A 16,418-nucleotide genomic window follows, 5' to 3' on the forward strand; every position below is an offset into this window, starting at 1 on the left:
GGCTGTGGCTTCAAGTTGTTGGTCAGTGTTGAAACAGAAAAGGCAACAGATGAAGGTAAAATTCATTATGTCTTGGAGTTCTCTGTAAAGTAATTTGAAGCTCCTGTCAAAGAAACTTGTGAGTCAGTTCTCAGCGGGGGATGGCAGCTCATAAGCACTGTCCCTCAAGCTAGATGAGTGATCTTTTGGCACTGCGTTGGCTTCTCTGTTTTTAAAGTTGCAAACAGTGCTAATAGACTTTTTTTTTTCACTTAATGATATTTTAAGATTAAAAAAATTGTTTAGGGCTTCCCTGGTGGCGCAGTGGTTGAGAGTCCACCTGCCGATGCAGGGGACACGGATTTGTGCCCCAGTCTGGGAGGATCCCACATGCCGCGGAGCGGCTGGGCCCGTGAGCCGTGGCCACTGAGCCTGCGCGTCCAGAGCCTGTGCTCCACAATGGGAGAGGCCACAACAGTGAGAGGCCCCCGTACCGCAAAAAAAAAAAAAAAAAAAATTGTTTAGCATAGTGGATTCCACTTCATGTAATCCAGTTGAGAAATGATGATTGATTAGCTGGTTTATTCAACTGAGAGCGCCTACCAAAAAACATCTCAAAGTCATATCCTGCTCGCACGCTCCGCACCCTCCAGGCTATCTCACCCACCATACACTGCTCTCACATACACTCTTGTGGTAAAGGAGGATGGACTCTGGGGTGAGGCTGCCTGAGTTCAGATGCCACCTACCAGCTATGACCTCAGGCAAGTCTTGACCTCTCTATGCCTTAGTTTTCTCATCTCTAAAGAAGAGCATAGTTTCCACCTCATGGGGTTTTTTGAGGATTAAATGTAGTGTCTTAGAACAGTGCTTGACACAGTGCATTATGCACCTGTAGGTTATTATTATTTTATTATCATTTGCCCACTGACCTACAGTATTTTGTCATGTCCATATTTCTAAGTCTGAGCCTTACACCTTTGAGATAGTATTGCCAAGTGCAGTGTTTCTGGAGCATAGGTCTCACAGCATCTGCAGAAGGTGCTTGTTAAAAATAATTCTGGAAACCATATATTTGCATAATTCTTATTTCAAAGATGTTGTACAGGGTTGTATTGTACAACATGGGGAAAAAGCCAATATTTTGTAATAACTGTAAATGGAATGTAACCTTTAAAAATTGTATAAAAAATGATTCTAAAGACCCTGTGTTTTTAGCAAGCTCCCCAAATGATTAGAAACTCTAACGTCTGAGAACCACTGGTTTAGGGCTGGGGAACAGACTTGTAGACTTAGGTTTGATTTTCGCACTAACCATTATGATCATAGGCAAGTTACTGTCAGCTGACCTTCAGTTTTCCTGTTTGCAAAATGAAGTTAATACCTACCTCATAGAGCTGCTGTAAAGATGAAATGAGATAAAACATAAAATTAAGAGTAAATATAAAAAAGAGTTTAATAAGTAGTAGTTTCCATAATAATAATGATAGTAATATTATTATCATTATACCTAACCTTATTTCTTACTTCTTAGTATAAATCTCATGCCTTGGACTAATATTCTTCCTGTATCCACAGATAGCTATATATCTTACGTCTTGGGGAACTATTTCCTATCCTGGAATGTCATACTCTATCCTGTCTACTTAAATAAATTTTACCTACTGTTTCAGTTCACGTTATTCCTTGATGAAGCATGACTCTTCTACTTCAGCCTATGCTAACTTCATACCTGTCTGAATTCCTATTATAGTTAATATATATAGTTAATTTAAGTATGGGATTTAGAATTTTAATATATGCAGAACATCTCTTAGACTACAGTCCATGTATCCGTGATAACTTTTTGGCCTTTACTAACTAGCTGTATGTGAGTTAGGATAGGTTTTTTTTTGTTTTGTTTTGTTTTGCAGTATGTGGGCCTCTCACTGTTGTGGCCTCTCCCGTTACGGAGCACAGGCTCCGGACGCGCAGGCCCAGCGGCCAGGGCTGACGGGCCCAGCTGCTCCGCGGCATGTGGGATCTTCCCAGACCGGGGCACAAACCCATGTCCCCTGCATCGGCAGGCAGACTCTCAACCACTGCGCCACCAGGGAAGCCCAGGATAGGTTTTTTAACCCCTCTGAAGTCTCACTTTTTACATATTAAAATGATACTAACATGACCTAATTTTTCAGGAACGTTTTATTAAATTAAATAGAACCTAGCATATTATCTGGTATATAGTGGGTACTCATTAAATGGTAACTGCTGTTATAATATATTTTTAATTTGAGATTTAAAAGATGTCTTGGAGCCTGTAAAATAGAAGATAACTCCTCCAAGAGGCAGGATCTTAAGGCATACTTATCCCCAGTAGATGCTATGACAGAATCTCACAGGATGTTATCTAACAAAGGAGATTTAGAAAGTTATTAATAAACTTAGAGAGTTTCCTAAATCACAACTGTATGTATTACTATTTCACAAGAAGGTGCATTGCCTAATTAAATGCTTCAATAATATCTGGTTCCTTAACTAAAAGTTAGAATTCTAGTAAGCATATTTTTGTGCTTAATCAATTAAAAATTCATTTTAGTCTTTTTCAGATAATCTAATTAAGTGATTGAGTAGAATTTCTTAAATTCTACTGAACTAGCTAAAACCATGTTGGTCTCATTCATCCTAAAAATTATACTGCTAAGGAACATTGTAGCATTCTTGTTATTGCTTGGTTACAGCACTGTGATTGCTTTTTTATGAGGTAAAAGTGCCTTTAAGAAATAATGTTTTCAGCAAATTGAGACTGTTGGCTAGGATATGAAATCTACTTAAAGCATTCTGTGACTCTAACAGTTACTTGTTAAGTGTATTAACTGTCTTATTAGGCTAGCTTATCATTGACCCTTGGTCTATCCTTAAAAAGAGCTGGTCATATGATGGATAGCAAGCAAATGCAAGAAGGTAAAAATAACTTGATTCTCCTTTACTTCGTAACAGATCCCAGATGGATTTTTTGCCCATTTTTATGCCATTTGTGAGCACATCAGCCCTGTCCTAGCCTGGGGTTTTTTGGGTCCTAGAAATTCTCTCTATGACTTATGTTGCTTCTTTAAGGTATGTTCAGTCATTGAATCATTTCTTTTTTCTAAACTGAAAAACGGATAAAGTTTTATTCTGTTTGGTTTTGGTTTTGTAGAAGAATGTTATTTAAATGTAAGATTATAAAAGTCACCCATGCCAGTGAAACAGTATTATATAGATTTGGTGTTTTATCCTGGAGAAGATTCAACAAGTCCATTCACCTTATCAGTTTCTTCTTTAATGTGTACATGTTCTCATGTGTGTTACAATGTTAAACAAATTGCTATAGACAGTTCTGCATGCCTGGACACTTCTGAAATTTGTAAAACAAATAATATCTGTCTTTATTGCACATGTGGCAATTTAGAAATAAGTTCTAGTTAAAGGTAATATGAATGATAAAATCCCAGCTGTGAGAAATAAGGTGGGAGTTTAAAATTGTATTCCAAAGTCAGCAGTTTAAATTTACCAAAACACAAATTGCAGCTTGTTGCAGAAATTTCTGCCTGGCACAGTGCCAAGAAAAGTCTCACTATTTAATAGTCCTGAATTTAGGCTGAGTTTCAAGGAGCAAATAAAAGTAAACATAAGTATGAATTTGAAAGTTTTTGATGTTTGAAACTTTGGATGTTACTCTATACCCTTCACTTGAAAAATTAAATTATTTTGTTTATGTGCCGTTAATGTAACATTTATATAAATGGTTTAGGACATTTTTTTTTTTCCTGTCATTGAAAACTCAATTTTTGATTAATTTACTTGACCTCTCAAGTGTAAGGTATGTGTTTAGAGGGAAAAGTTTGGACTGGGAATTAAGTATGCCATTAATGAGCACTCTGATTGTGGGCAAATCATGCTTTGTCCTCCTCCTCTTCATAAAATGAGGGGACCATACAGGTTGATCGCCAGCGACCCTTCCAGATATAAAATCCAATGAAATCTATAAACTGTGCCTTCTTAGTACCTCTTAACAGTTGATTTCTGTAGGATAGAAATTAAATATTCCTGTTTTTTTGTTCTTTGGAATTACTTTGTTTTCCATCACGGCATAACAACCTGAGACTTACTTAGTAGTATACAAGTTGCTTAAAATGGGTTTCAGCATAAGTATTAAGTTACTGAAGTGAAATATTCTTCACGATCTTCCACTGATTTGAGACCTGAAATTATTTTTATTTTTCACATGTCAAGTCATTTTTGGTACATTTGAAATTTATAAGTTATAATTATTGGAAATAGTTTACTTTCCTGTCTTAAAGTAGTACCAGTGCCCATAGGTAACAATGAAAACTTCAATTATTGGGACAGGACTAATAGTAGCCCCTTAGGTTTATACAGTGCTTTAGTATTTACCAGCATTTCCCAGAGTTTTTTTTTTAACATCTTTATTGGAGTATAATTGCTTTACAATGGTATGTTAGTTTCTGCTGTATAACAAAGTGCATCAGCTATACATAAACATGTGTCCCCATATCTCCTCCCTCTTGCATCTCCCTCCCACCCTCCTGAGATTTTTTTTTTTTTAAGATTTTTTTTTTTTAATCATTACATCAGCCCTGAGTAGTAAAAAATGACAGGTAGTAATTATCCCTTATTTTACAGAAAAAGAAAATGAGACTCCCCAAAAAGGTTTAATCACTTGTTCAAGGTTCCTTTTCTATTGAGATTTGAAATTAGTAGTGGAACTGACCCCTAATTCATTGTTTGTTACAATATTAGTAACTATTTAGTTTTAATATAATTTTGGTCTAATAAGTGCCAATTTGTTTTGTGTTCATTTTCCAGAATCAAGTTCTTTTCTTTCTCAAAGACATTTTTGATTTTGAGAAGGTGCGCTACTCCAGTATAGAGACTTTGGCTGAAGACCTCATGCAGTTGCTTATTCGCCGCACTGAACTTTTAATGGCCTATCTTGGAGCCGATGCACTGAGGCATACAAGTAGCTGTATAAGTAGTCATAGTCATGTTATGCCCAGTGGCCTATTAGAAGCCAAAGTACAATAAGTACCATAAAAATCAGACAATTTCAGTGTGCTATGAAATATTTTAAGGTAACTATTGATTTTGTAACATATATTACACAGAATTGGTGGATATGGACTCAGGGAGGGAAAAAAAACCTAGTAAAGAATGAGTGATTGTACTGTACTTACACAGAAGTTCTGTCATTGAATCCCCATGTAGTGTATCCAAAGTGCTTTTTTTTTAATCTTTAGGTAATAATCTTTGTGAAATGTATATTTTACAGAAATACTGCTTGAATTGAAACCAGTACTTGGGAGTTAATTGATTTGTTGTCTTGAAGCTGTCTGAAATGTCCAGTTTCATTCTCAAAAGCTTTGTTTTTATGCTTTGCACCTGGAATACATATACTTTAGCCAAGACTTTTATGGCCCACACATGCAAGAATATATTACTCCTAGTGTCAACAAAGTTAACTTTGCCTGAAAATGTATTTTTAATTGTAAAGTTATTTGTTGTTTAATCAAATTTAGGCAGTAGTGGTGTTTAATACGTACTGCTTATGTTATTGCTTGTGCATTTGCTTAAGTATTTGAATCAAAGAAATTGTAATAGCCGAGTATCGTTACAGAACGTTTAAACGAATTGCCACTGAGAAGTTTACAAGTTTATGTTAGATTTACTGAAGTTTCCAAAATACATTACAGTTGGTCCTATGTTACAATAGAGAGACTGAAGAAATTTCTTTTATCTTGGTATAGATTAGAATATTTCCCTTGAATGAATATTGATTAAAAATATAACACTTATTAACTATGACAGGCAATTAAAATTTTTCCATGTAGTTTTGAGACCATCTCCCAACATCCTAGGGTATTAATCTTGATACAGTAAAATCATTTCTTCTTTCTCCTTATGCAAAACTGGCTTTTAGTTGTTTCTACAGAGAACTTAGCACACTGAGAATTTGTCATATTGTAACCATATTTTTAAGTTATTCATTGATACTTTGAATCTTAGGGAGGTCTTGAAGGTTTTTCCCCCGAATATAGAACAAAATATTTTTTAATGGTATGGAAGTATGTTTCCTGTCCTTTATGATAGATGTATGAACAAGTGCGTTGTTCATATGAATAAGGTTCTTCAGAGTATATTAGATACTTTCAGAGTTGTATTAATTTTGTGTGTAAATCATATGCCACTTATTTAAAGTGGCTGTCTGAGTAAAACAATAGATTGGATTTGTTGATTTTGCTCCTAAAGTGGGCTTTATTCATTTTAGGAGTGAGTTATCCAGAAGGATCTAAAATATATTTTTTTTAAATGCATTTTTAAAGTGCCTAGTTTCTGATGAATGAATAGAAAATGAAAAGTGGGGAAAGAAGCATAGTCTTTTAAGGTTTTAAGTTTATATATGTGCCAAATTTATATAATATTAGTTACAAAATAGGACATTCAGAACCTTTATGCTGTTTGCATGTACTGTGTTCCATAATGTATAGGTTACAACATTAAACAATATGAAATATTGCTCTCATATTTTTTGAGTATATAATTCCTTGACTTTTCTTACACATATTACATATATTCTTAATTTAACACTTGGCTGTTCATAATTCTTATTGTTGATGGAGGAATATCTTTAGAGGTATCAAAGCTAAAAATTGCATTATGTAATATTTTACTTTTTAAATTTGTATCCTGTATTTTGGTTTCTTGTTGAGGTACCACCGGCCTTGAATGATTCACACACGTACACACGTGTGCACACACCTATTCCCATCATTGTATAAGCAAGATAGTTATTGCTTATGTTAATTTTCCTGTTTGGGGGCTGAATGTTTTAAGCTGTGGTTTTATAAACAACGCTATAAGTAAACTTAATTACTTTATTATTTGAAGAGGATATTGTTTGAAATCTGTTTTGAAGAATTGCACTATTTAATAATGCTGCTAGTACATGAAACAACTCTGGGAAATTTATTTCATCAGATAAGATGAATGGCTTTCCAGAAGGTGTTTTTTCTTTTACACTTCACCTTAAAAAAAAAAAGAAATTGCCCATATTTAAGAGCATATCAACCTCAAATTCAGTGCTTGAGGTTGGTTAGTTTCTGGTCATTTCAGAAGCTACTACCTTAGTAAGAGGCTTTCTATGTGGCCTTTGACTTAAGAGACAAGAATGACCAAATAGACTTTCAAGGTAATAGGTATAGAAAAAACCCTCTCTATTATAAGGGAAGAAACTTGACCTTTCTAAAGAAACAGCTCTTAAAAATGTTTCTGACCACTGAAGAGTACTTGAGGCGTATGTTCCAATTTCAGTTTGCCTTGAAATTGGGTTAAAAGCAGTTTTAAAAAATAAAAAGTAAGTAAATTAGTCCAGAGCCTTTTAGGATAAAACCCTATTTAACACTTCTTCATGGTAGTATTATCAGAATATTGCCTTTGCCACCGTGAGTTCTACCATCTACTTCCCTATGTGAATTATAAGAGGACCTTGAATTAATCATGAGAAAATGCATTTTTTTTCCTCCTGTTTTCTGGAAGAAAAAAGATAAGTGTTCAGGTGATTTATATTTGATGATTTTTTTTTTCTATTTTGGTTTCTCTACATCTTTGTTCAACTAAAAGGCTAGTTATTTATTCTTGCAGGATTGTGATATGTTTATTAAATGTCAAAATGAGATTCTTTTTAAAAAGAAGGCAAGTTTTTCATAGTGTTATAGTCAACTCCAAAGAACTTTTTCCTTCTCATAAAAAAATTTTTTATTTGTATATATTTATTGTGATTCTATTAAGTTGTTGAATTAACTGACTTCATAAAAAATATTTACAAACTTTTTCTTGCCTTAAGATATAATATTTTCCACGTAAATGATTATCTAGGGAGTGATTATTTGCGTTACAAAAGAATTCTTTAGTTTATTATTCCTTTAAACCTGTGAGATAGGAATGCCAAAGTAACATTTAACATACTTCTCTGTGACATTTCATAATTAGAAATTTTAAATTATGTTCATAACATAATTTGCTTTTATTTTAATATGAACACATATTAGGAAATTATTTGGAATATATATTTCAAAGTGGTTGTAAGAAATAGGCTGAATTAAAAAATATATTTTTTTTGCTTGGATTAATCAAATTTAGAAATACCTCTGTATGTGAGACTTAAGAATTTGTATAGTCTGTGATTAATGGAAATAAGGGCATCCTTTCTTTGTTCCTAATGATTATATTATGTTATTGTTTTGCTTAGTTTGAGAACAACCGTGTATTAGCTTTACTTGGCTGATATCAGTAAATGTGTCTATTTCCTATATGTAAGGACTGCACTTATTAATTTATGTAAAAGTGAAACACTACAGTAGCAGAAAAAAATAGCACTGGCTCTTTAGCCAAAATAAGCACTGTAACATGGCTGTATTTCTACTTCTGCCAAATAAAAAAGTGATGGTACATCTTGCTGATGTATTGAATATTTTATACAATGCTTATATATATTTGCAAGGTCACACTTGTCTCAGCAAACCCTACCTACCTTATGGGAGCTTTCAGTCTCCATAAGACCACATATACAGGCATGGAGAATACAGAACGCTGCAGAAATACTGAAATCAAGTGTAAAAGTATGTTTTCTTTATGTACTAACTGGGAGAGAAAACAGTTTTGTGATCAATAAAGGGAAAGTACTTGTGTTTTTTTATTAAGAATTTAAAGTGTTTTGGTTAAAATTGCCATCAAACACAATATAAATTTATCTTATTGATGTACGTGCATCCTTCCCTATTCAGACATGCCCCTTGCCCACCACTTCTTGGTTCAGATACATTTAGTCAAGGAGAGGGATGCTGCCTGGACACCACTGAAGACACCGGATGGTGAGAAGGGTTTACCTCGTTATAAAAACAGTATTCTCGATTTGGGACTTTTTAATGAAGAGGTTTATTTTAGAATAAACCTGTACAGTATAGATAAATGTGTATAGTTATACTTTTAGACTGTTAAACTAAACATAAACTTAAGTATATTACTTAATAAACGAACCATACAAATATGGGTGAAATTTTTTCCTAGCAAGGATATAGGGTTGGAGATGGAATGGGAAACCTGATCCATGTCTCAGTCTCATCTTCTGTTTTCTTTGTCATCTGCCATCCTCCTGTTGTCTCATACCGTCCTCGTTGACCCTGCTACATGAACTTAATATTTTGCCCTTTAAACATGTCGCTCCGAATTTTTATGTTTGTCTAAAATACTCCTCTACAAGAGTCTCAGTGTCCTATTGTTACACTCTTTTTAGGGCTTTGCTGGAAATCGTTATAAACTCACTTGGTTTATCCAGCTGTCTTTCCTACTGTTCTTTCTTTTGACTTCTATTTTTTATGTAGTGTTTCTTCCTATACTCTGTATTCTGTAATACTTTAACCTGCCACTTCTCCTTTAATCTCTTTCTCTCCTCATGCTACTGACATCTTTGATCAGGCTGCTCAGCTCTTTTGTCTGATGAGGTTCTTTTTTTGTTTTTTTTCTACCTTTGAACAGTGAAAAACCCCTAATAACCTTTATAGTTTGGGCAGGAAAGGACTGAATTCCAGTACAGGAAAAAAAAAAAAAAAAAGGAAACCTTCCTTCTATGGTGCTTTTTATTCTGTACTTAAAAGCCTCAGCAAGGCAACTGGTATATCAGATACCACCTCAGCGTTTTGCTTTTAACTGTCTCTTATGTGTGTCACAAAAGGCTTTCACAAAGTATACTTATATATAGGAAATTACAGAACTTTTATAATTTGCTATCTGAAATAATACCATAATACTTAAATATAGAGAAGAACTTCGACATTTGAAAGCACCTGAAATATGTGACTTCTAGAATTTTGCTAATTCTTTTATTTAATAACACTGTGAGAGAATTAGGCCCAGGGACTTTAAAAAGGACTGAGTGCTTAATGTGGTAGCAGATGGATAATTTTTTTAAAAGTAGGTTAAAGCGGGTACATTTGTTATCTATTGCTGCGTAAAAAAATATCCCCAAATTTAGCAGCTTTAAACAACGAACATTATCTCCCATAGTTTCTGAGGGTTGGGAATTTAGGAACGGCTGGTTCTAGTGGTCCAGGGTTTTAGGGTCTGTCCTGAGACTGCAGTCATCTGAAGGTTTGACTAGGGCTGGAAGATTTGCTTCCAAGATTTGCTCACTCGCATGGCTGTTGTCAGGGGGCTTTAGGTCCTTGCCACGTGGGCCTCTTAACAGAGCTGCCTGAGTATCTTTAAAATACAGCAGCTGGCTTTCCCCAGAGTGAGTAATCCAAGAGATATCAAGGCAAAAGACACAGTATCTTTTATAACCTAGACTTGAACAGGACATACCATCACTTGTGCCATACTCTATTAGTCACACAGACCAACCCTGACACAGTGTGGGAGGAGATTACACAAGGGTGGAAAGACTAGGAGGCGGGATCATTTGGGGTTATTTTGGTGACTGAATATCACACCAGGGAATCATAATAAATTGTATATAGATAATGTAGACATTTTAATTTTAAATGAATATGTGCACATTCTTGGACCAATCTTTTGAGGGAGGGTGAAGGCCTTTACTGGGAGTATGGATCTACTGGGTATTCTGAGATGTCTTTGTTGTAGAAACTATACCTCAAAATCATCATCTGGGTTTTCCAGTTTCCCTTATTTAAAGGAGAAAAAGTTACATGAAAAGCAATGAGTCCCAAATCCCCCTAGGTTTTCATAATTTTCTACCCAATCTTACATTTGTCTTCCCCACAGCTAGCTTGATGGTAATGTTTATAAGCTATTTGCTTTTATTACGTCTTCAAAGCATTCGACTTAGCTTTTATAAAAACTATTAACTGTTTATTTTTGCTTTGGTATTTCTTCCTTTTTATAATGTTTGTGTAATTTCAGTAACATGCAACTGATGTAATCAAGAGTGAGAACAAATCTAATCGATTCATGATAAATATACAAGGAATGTTTACACAGATAGACAAATCTTGGATTTCTAATAGTCTTCTCAAACTTAGCATGTCCAAAACGGATCTCCTGACCACACCAGCCTAAACCTCCTCCCCATCTTTCTCATCCCAGTAAATGAAAACATTTTTCCAGTTCCTCAGGCCCAAAACTTCTTTTCCTCACATCTCACACTGAATCTGTTACCAAAATCCTACCAGTTCCACTTTTTTTTTTTTAACATCTTTATTGGAGTATAATTGCTTTACAATGGTGTGTTAGTTTCTGCTTTATAACAAAGTGAATCAGTTATACATATACATATGTTCCCATATCTCTTCTCTCTTCGTCTCCCTCCCTCCCACCCTGCCTATCCCACCCCTCTAGGTGGTCACAAAGCACCAAGCTGATCTCCCTGTGCTATGCGGCTGCTTCCCACTAGCTATCTATTTTACGTTTGGTAGTGTATATATGTCCATGCCACTCTCTCACTTTGTCACAGCTTACCCTTCCCCCTCCCCATATCCTCAAGTCCATTCTCTAGTAGGTCTGTGTCTTTATTCCTGTCTTACCCCTAGGTTCTTCATGACTTTTTTTTTTTTCTTAGATTCCGTGTATATGTGTTAGCATACGGTATTTGTTTTGCTCTTTCTTACTTCACTCTATGACAGACTCTAGGTCCATCCACCTCACTACAAATAACTCAATTTCATTTCTTTTTATGGCTGAGTAATACTCCATTGTATATATGTGCCACATCTTCTTTATCCATTCATCTGTTGGTGGACACTTAGGTTGCTTCCATGTCCTGGCTGTTGTAAATAGAGCTGCAATGAACATTTTGGTACATGACTCTTTTAGAATTATGGTTTTCTCAGGGTATATGCCCAGTAGTGGGATTGCTGTGTTGTATGGTAGTTCTATTTTTAGTTTTTTAAGGAAACTCCATACTGTTTCCATAGTGGCTGTATCAATTTACATTCCCACCAGCAGTGCAAGAGGGTTCCCTTTTCTCCACACCCTCTCCAGCATTTATTGTTTGTAGATTTTTTGATGATGGCCATTCAGACCGGTGTGAGATGATATCTCATTGTAGTTTTGATTTGCATTTCTCTAATGATTAATGATGTTGAGCATTCTTTCATGTGTTTGTTGGCAATCTGTATATCATCTTTGGAGAAATGTCTATTTAGGTCTTCTGCCCATTTTTGGATTGGGTTGTTTGTTTTTTTGTTATTGAGCTGCATGAGCTGCTTGTAAATTTTGGAGATTAATCCTTGGTCAGTTGCTTCATTTGCAAATATTTTCTCCCATTCTGAGGGTTGTCTTTTGGTCTTGTTTATGGTTTCCTTTGCTGTGCAAAAGCTTTGAAGTTTCATTAGGTCCCATTTGTTTATTTTTGTTTTTATTTCCATTTCTCTAGGAGGTGGGTCAAAAAGGATCTTACTATGATTTTGCTGTGATTTGTGTCATAGAGTGTTCTGCCTATGTTTTCCTCTAAGAGTTTGATAGTGTCTGGCCTTACATTGAGGTCTTTAATCCATTTTGAGTTTATTTTTGTGTATGGTGTTAGGGAGTGTTCTAATTTCATACTTTTACATGTACCTGTCCAGTTTTCCCCGCACCACTTATTGAAGAGGCTGTCTTTTCTCCACTGTATATTCTTGCCTCCTTTATCAAAGATAAGGTGACCATATGTGCGTGGGTTTATCTCTGGACTTTCTATCTTGTTCCATTGATCTATATTTCGGTTTTTGTGCCAGTACCATACTGTCTTGATTACTGTAGCTTTGTAGTATAGTCTGAAGTCAGGGAGCCTGATTCTTCCAGCTCCATTTTTCGTTCTCAACATTGCTTTGGCTATTCGGGGTCCTTTGTGTTTCCATACAAATTGTGAAATTTTTTGTTCTAGTTCTGTGAAAAATGCCAGTGGTAGTTTGATAGGGATTGCATTGAATCTGTAGATTGCTTTGGGTAGTAGAGTCATTTTCACAATGTTGATTCTTCCAATCCAAGAACATGGTATATCTCTCCATCTATTTGTGTCATCTTTATAATTTCTTTCATCAGTGTCATACAATTTTCTGCATACCGGTCTTTTGTCTCCTTAGATAGGTTTATTCCCAGATATTTTATTCTTTTTGTTGCAATGGTAAATGGGAGTGTTTTTTTAATTTCACTTTCAGATTTTTCATCACTAGTGTATAAGAATGCCATGAGAGATTACTACAAGCAGCTCTATGGCAATAAAATGGACAACCTGGAAGAAATGAACAAATTCTTAGAAATGCACAACTTGCCGAGACTGAACCAGGAAGAAATAGAAAATATGAACAGACCAATCACAAGCACTGAAATTGAAACTGTGATTAAAACTCTTCCAGCAAACAAAACCAGATGGCTTCACAGGCGAATTCTATCAAACATTTAGAGAAGAGCTAACACCTATCCTTCTCAAACTCTTCCAAAATATAGCAGAGGGAGGAACACTCCCAAACTCATTCTACAAGGCCACCATCACCCTGATACCAAAACCAGACAAAGATGTCACAAAGAAAGAAAACTACAGGCCAATGTCACTGATGAACATAGATGCAAAACTCCTCAACAAAATACTAGCAAACAGAATCCAACAGCACATTAAGAGGATCATACACCATGATCAAATGGGGTTTATTCCAGGAATGCAAGGATTCTTCAATATACGCAAATCAATCAGTGTGATACACCATATTAACAAATTGAAGGAGAAAAACGATATGATCATCTCAATAGATGCAGAGAAAGCTTTTGACAAAATTCAACACCCATTTATGATAAAAACCCTACAGAGGGCTTCCCTGGTGGTTGAGGGTCCGCCTGCCGATGCAGGGGGGACACAGGTTCATGCCCCGGTCCGGGAGGATCCTGCATGCTGCAGAGCGGCTGGGCCCGTGAGCCATGGCCGCTGAGCCTGCAGTCCGGAACCTGTGCTCCACAGTGGGAGAGGTTATGGCAGTGAGAGGCCCGTGTACCGAAAAATAAATAAATAAATAAAACCTGCAGAAAGTAGGCATAGAGGGAACTTTCCTCAACATAATAAAGGCCATATATGACAAACCCACAGCCAACATCGTCCTCAATGGTGAAAAACTGAAACCATTTCCACTAAGATCAGGAAGAAGACAAGGTTGCCCACTCTCACCACTCTTATTGAACATAGTTTTGGAAGTTTTAGCCACAGCAATCAGAGAAGAAAAAGAAATAAAAGGAATCCAAATCGGAAAAGAAGAAGTAAAGCTTTCAGTGTTTGCAGATGACATGATGCTATACATAGAGAATCCTAAAGATGCTACCAGAAAACTACTAGAGCTAATCAGTGAATTTGGTAAAGTAGCAGGATACAAAGTTAATGCACAGAACTCTCTGGCATTCTTATACACCAGTTCCACTTTTTAAAAAGTACCAAGAAAAAAAATACGCCAAGCATTTCTCACTACCTACAGAACTATCATCTTGGTCCAAACTCCCATTACCTTTCATCCTGATTATTTTGGAAGCCTCCTAATTGGTCTCCCTGCTTCATTTAGTGTGTTTGCAGCACATTGGCCAGAGTGAACATGTTAAAAATATGTCAGATTATGTCACTGCTTTGTTCACAATCCACCGGTGGCCACCCATCTTACTCGAGTAAAAGCCAAAGTCCTTACAATGTAAAAAAGGTTTCTCACAGTCTGTCTCCTGCCCCACTCCACTCAGTATTATTTCACCCTTTGCCTACTCAGCTTCACCCACAGAAGCCTTCTTGCTCTTCCTAGAACATGTCAGATAGGATCCTTCCTGGGGCTTTTGCACCTCCTTCTGGACCATTTTTCTCCCACTCCGTTCCCATCATTCCCTACTTTTCTGCTCTGGTTTATCTCTAATGCATATCACCTAGTTGTTTATTTGCTTACCGGCTGCCCTCTTCCACTAAAATGTATGTCCCATGATGGCAGGGCTTTTTATTTGTTTTGTGACTGCTGTATCCTAAGTATCTAGAACTGAATATTTGTTGAATGAATGAATGATGAATTGAGGGGAGAAGAGGTAGGCCTTGCATGCTGTGGGTAGCTAGCAGAGTTTATAGGAAGAATGAAGAGCTTTATTGTATCTGGTGTATCTGAGTGGATCAGTTAAGACAGTTTCTACTCCTTTAAGTCATAAATATAAATGTGTTAATTATAAATTGGTAAGTGTAAGAAAGAAAAGCGTGGAGTGAGAATTTATAATGGGGGGACTGATAAAGCTTGGGGTAAAAGGAAGGCTTCTCTGAGAGAGCAACATATAAGCAGACAGCAAAAGCATATGTTGAAGTTAGGTAGGTGAAGAGTCCAGGGAAAGAATTTCATGCAGAGGGAACAGCTTATGCAAAGGCCCTGCAGCCAGAATGACCACGGAAAATTCCATGAACTGAAGAAGGTTAGGGTGATGGTATTGACGGGTGCAAGGGAACAAGCTAGATCATCCAGGCCACACTAACCTGTATTAGAGTAAGTTTAAATAGCTGTCTTAATTACCAATCTAGAACTTTTCTCTAATTGAAGAGTGAATGGTTTATACCTCTTAAAAGAATTTCCATCCCGAGTAAATAGTGTACGGGGATGGGATGGAGAAGGAAAGTTTTAGTTAAGACGAGAAGGCCTTTTCAGAATCCCTGAAAATATAACCTGAGCACCACTGTGCCCAGGGCTGGAAATTGGAGGTAGTTGTCCCTGGCTTATCTGTGTGGATAGTTTCCCTGGCTTATCTGTGTGGATGCTAGTTCGATTTTGTTAATTCATTCACTCATTCATTAAATTTATATTCATTTTATGCATGCAGTGCAGAACTGAAGGTCTCCCAACCAGGAAAATGTCACCGCTGGATTAGTATTTCAGGTTTTAATGTAGGTTGTCTGATGGATTTAATTGGCAGTCTGGTGGTCCAGATTGAAAAGTTCTGTGGTGCTAATATTCGCAAGATGCATTAATGTAGGTTTAGAAAGACCAGAGATGATTTGCCTTCAATTAAGGAAAATTGGAAGATTATATAAATATTATTTATTTTTATGCCTCCTCCTCCCCGCCCCCTCACCCCTCTTTCTTCCACTTTTCTCTATCAGCCATTCTCTTTGGAGTTGAAGACCAGAACCAAGAAAAGGAGAGCAACAGACAAATGAAGTGGTCCCCGGTCTGCTGCCCTGTGCTCTCAACAGTAAAAGGAAGGTTGGCCAAGGGTCGACGCTCTGGATGAAGAAGATAAGGCAGTGCTTCGGATCCTTAGACACCAGGACCGGTAGGGCAGCTGAGAAGCGGGCCCAGCGCAAAGCGGCTGCGGGTCGCGGGGAGGCAGCCGCCGCCTGTTTCTGAACCCCATTCCGGTAGCACCCGTTTCCCACAAGGGAGGCAGCCTGCCTTCCCCGGACCCCGCCGCGA

At 36.6% G+C, this 16,418-nt stretch overlaps 1 protein-coding gene across 8 annotated transcripts in view; it reads left to right on the plus strand.

Moving 5' to 3' along the window:
- Positions 1-16,278, plus strand: part of MIGA1 (mitoguardin 1) — a 99,035-nt gene extending 82,757 nt beyond the window's left edge. For 7 of the 8 annotated variants that reach the window (XM_067726653.1, XM_067726654.1, XM_067726656.1 and 4 more), the window contains 3 exons: positions 2-55; positions 2,959-3,075; positions 4,828-8,468. In XM_067726653.1, coding sequence (XP_067582754.1) covers positions 2-55; positions 2,959-3,075; positions 4,828-5,046 — 390 coding nt within the window. In that variant the 3' untranslated portion in view covers positions 5,047-8,468. Of the gene's footprint in view, position 1; positions 56-2,958; positions 3,076-4,827; positions 8,469-8,801; positions 8,889-16,105 lie in introns of those variants that run through there. The other variant, XR_010940915.1, reaches the window with a different exon arrangement.
- Positions 16,279-16,418: the final 140 nt, after the last annotated feature.

The sequence above is a fragment of the Pseudorca crassidens genome, chromosome 2, assembly GCF_039906515.1.
Source record: "Pseudorca crassidens isolate mPseCra1 chromosome 2, mPseCra1.hap1, whole genome shotgun sequence".
In the NCBI taxonomy this organism is placed as follows: domain Eukaryota; kingdom Metazoa; phylum Chordata; class Mammalia; order Artiodactyla; family Delphinidae; genus Pseudorca; species Pseudorca crassidens.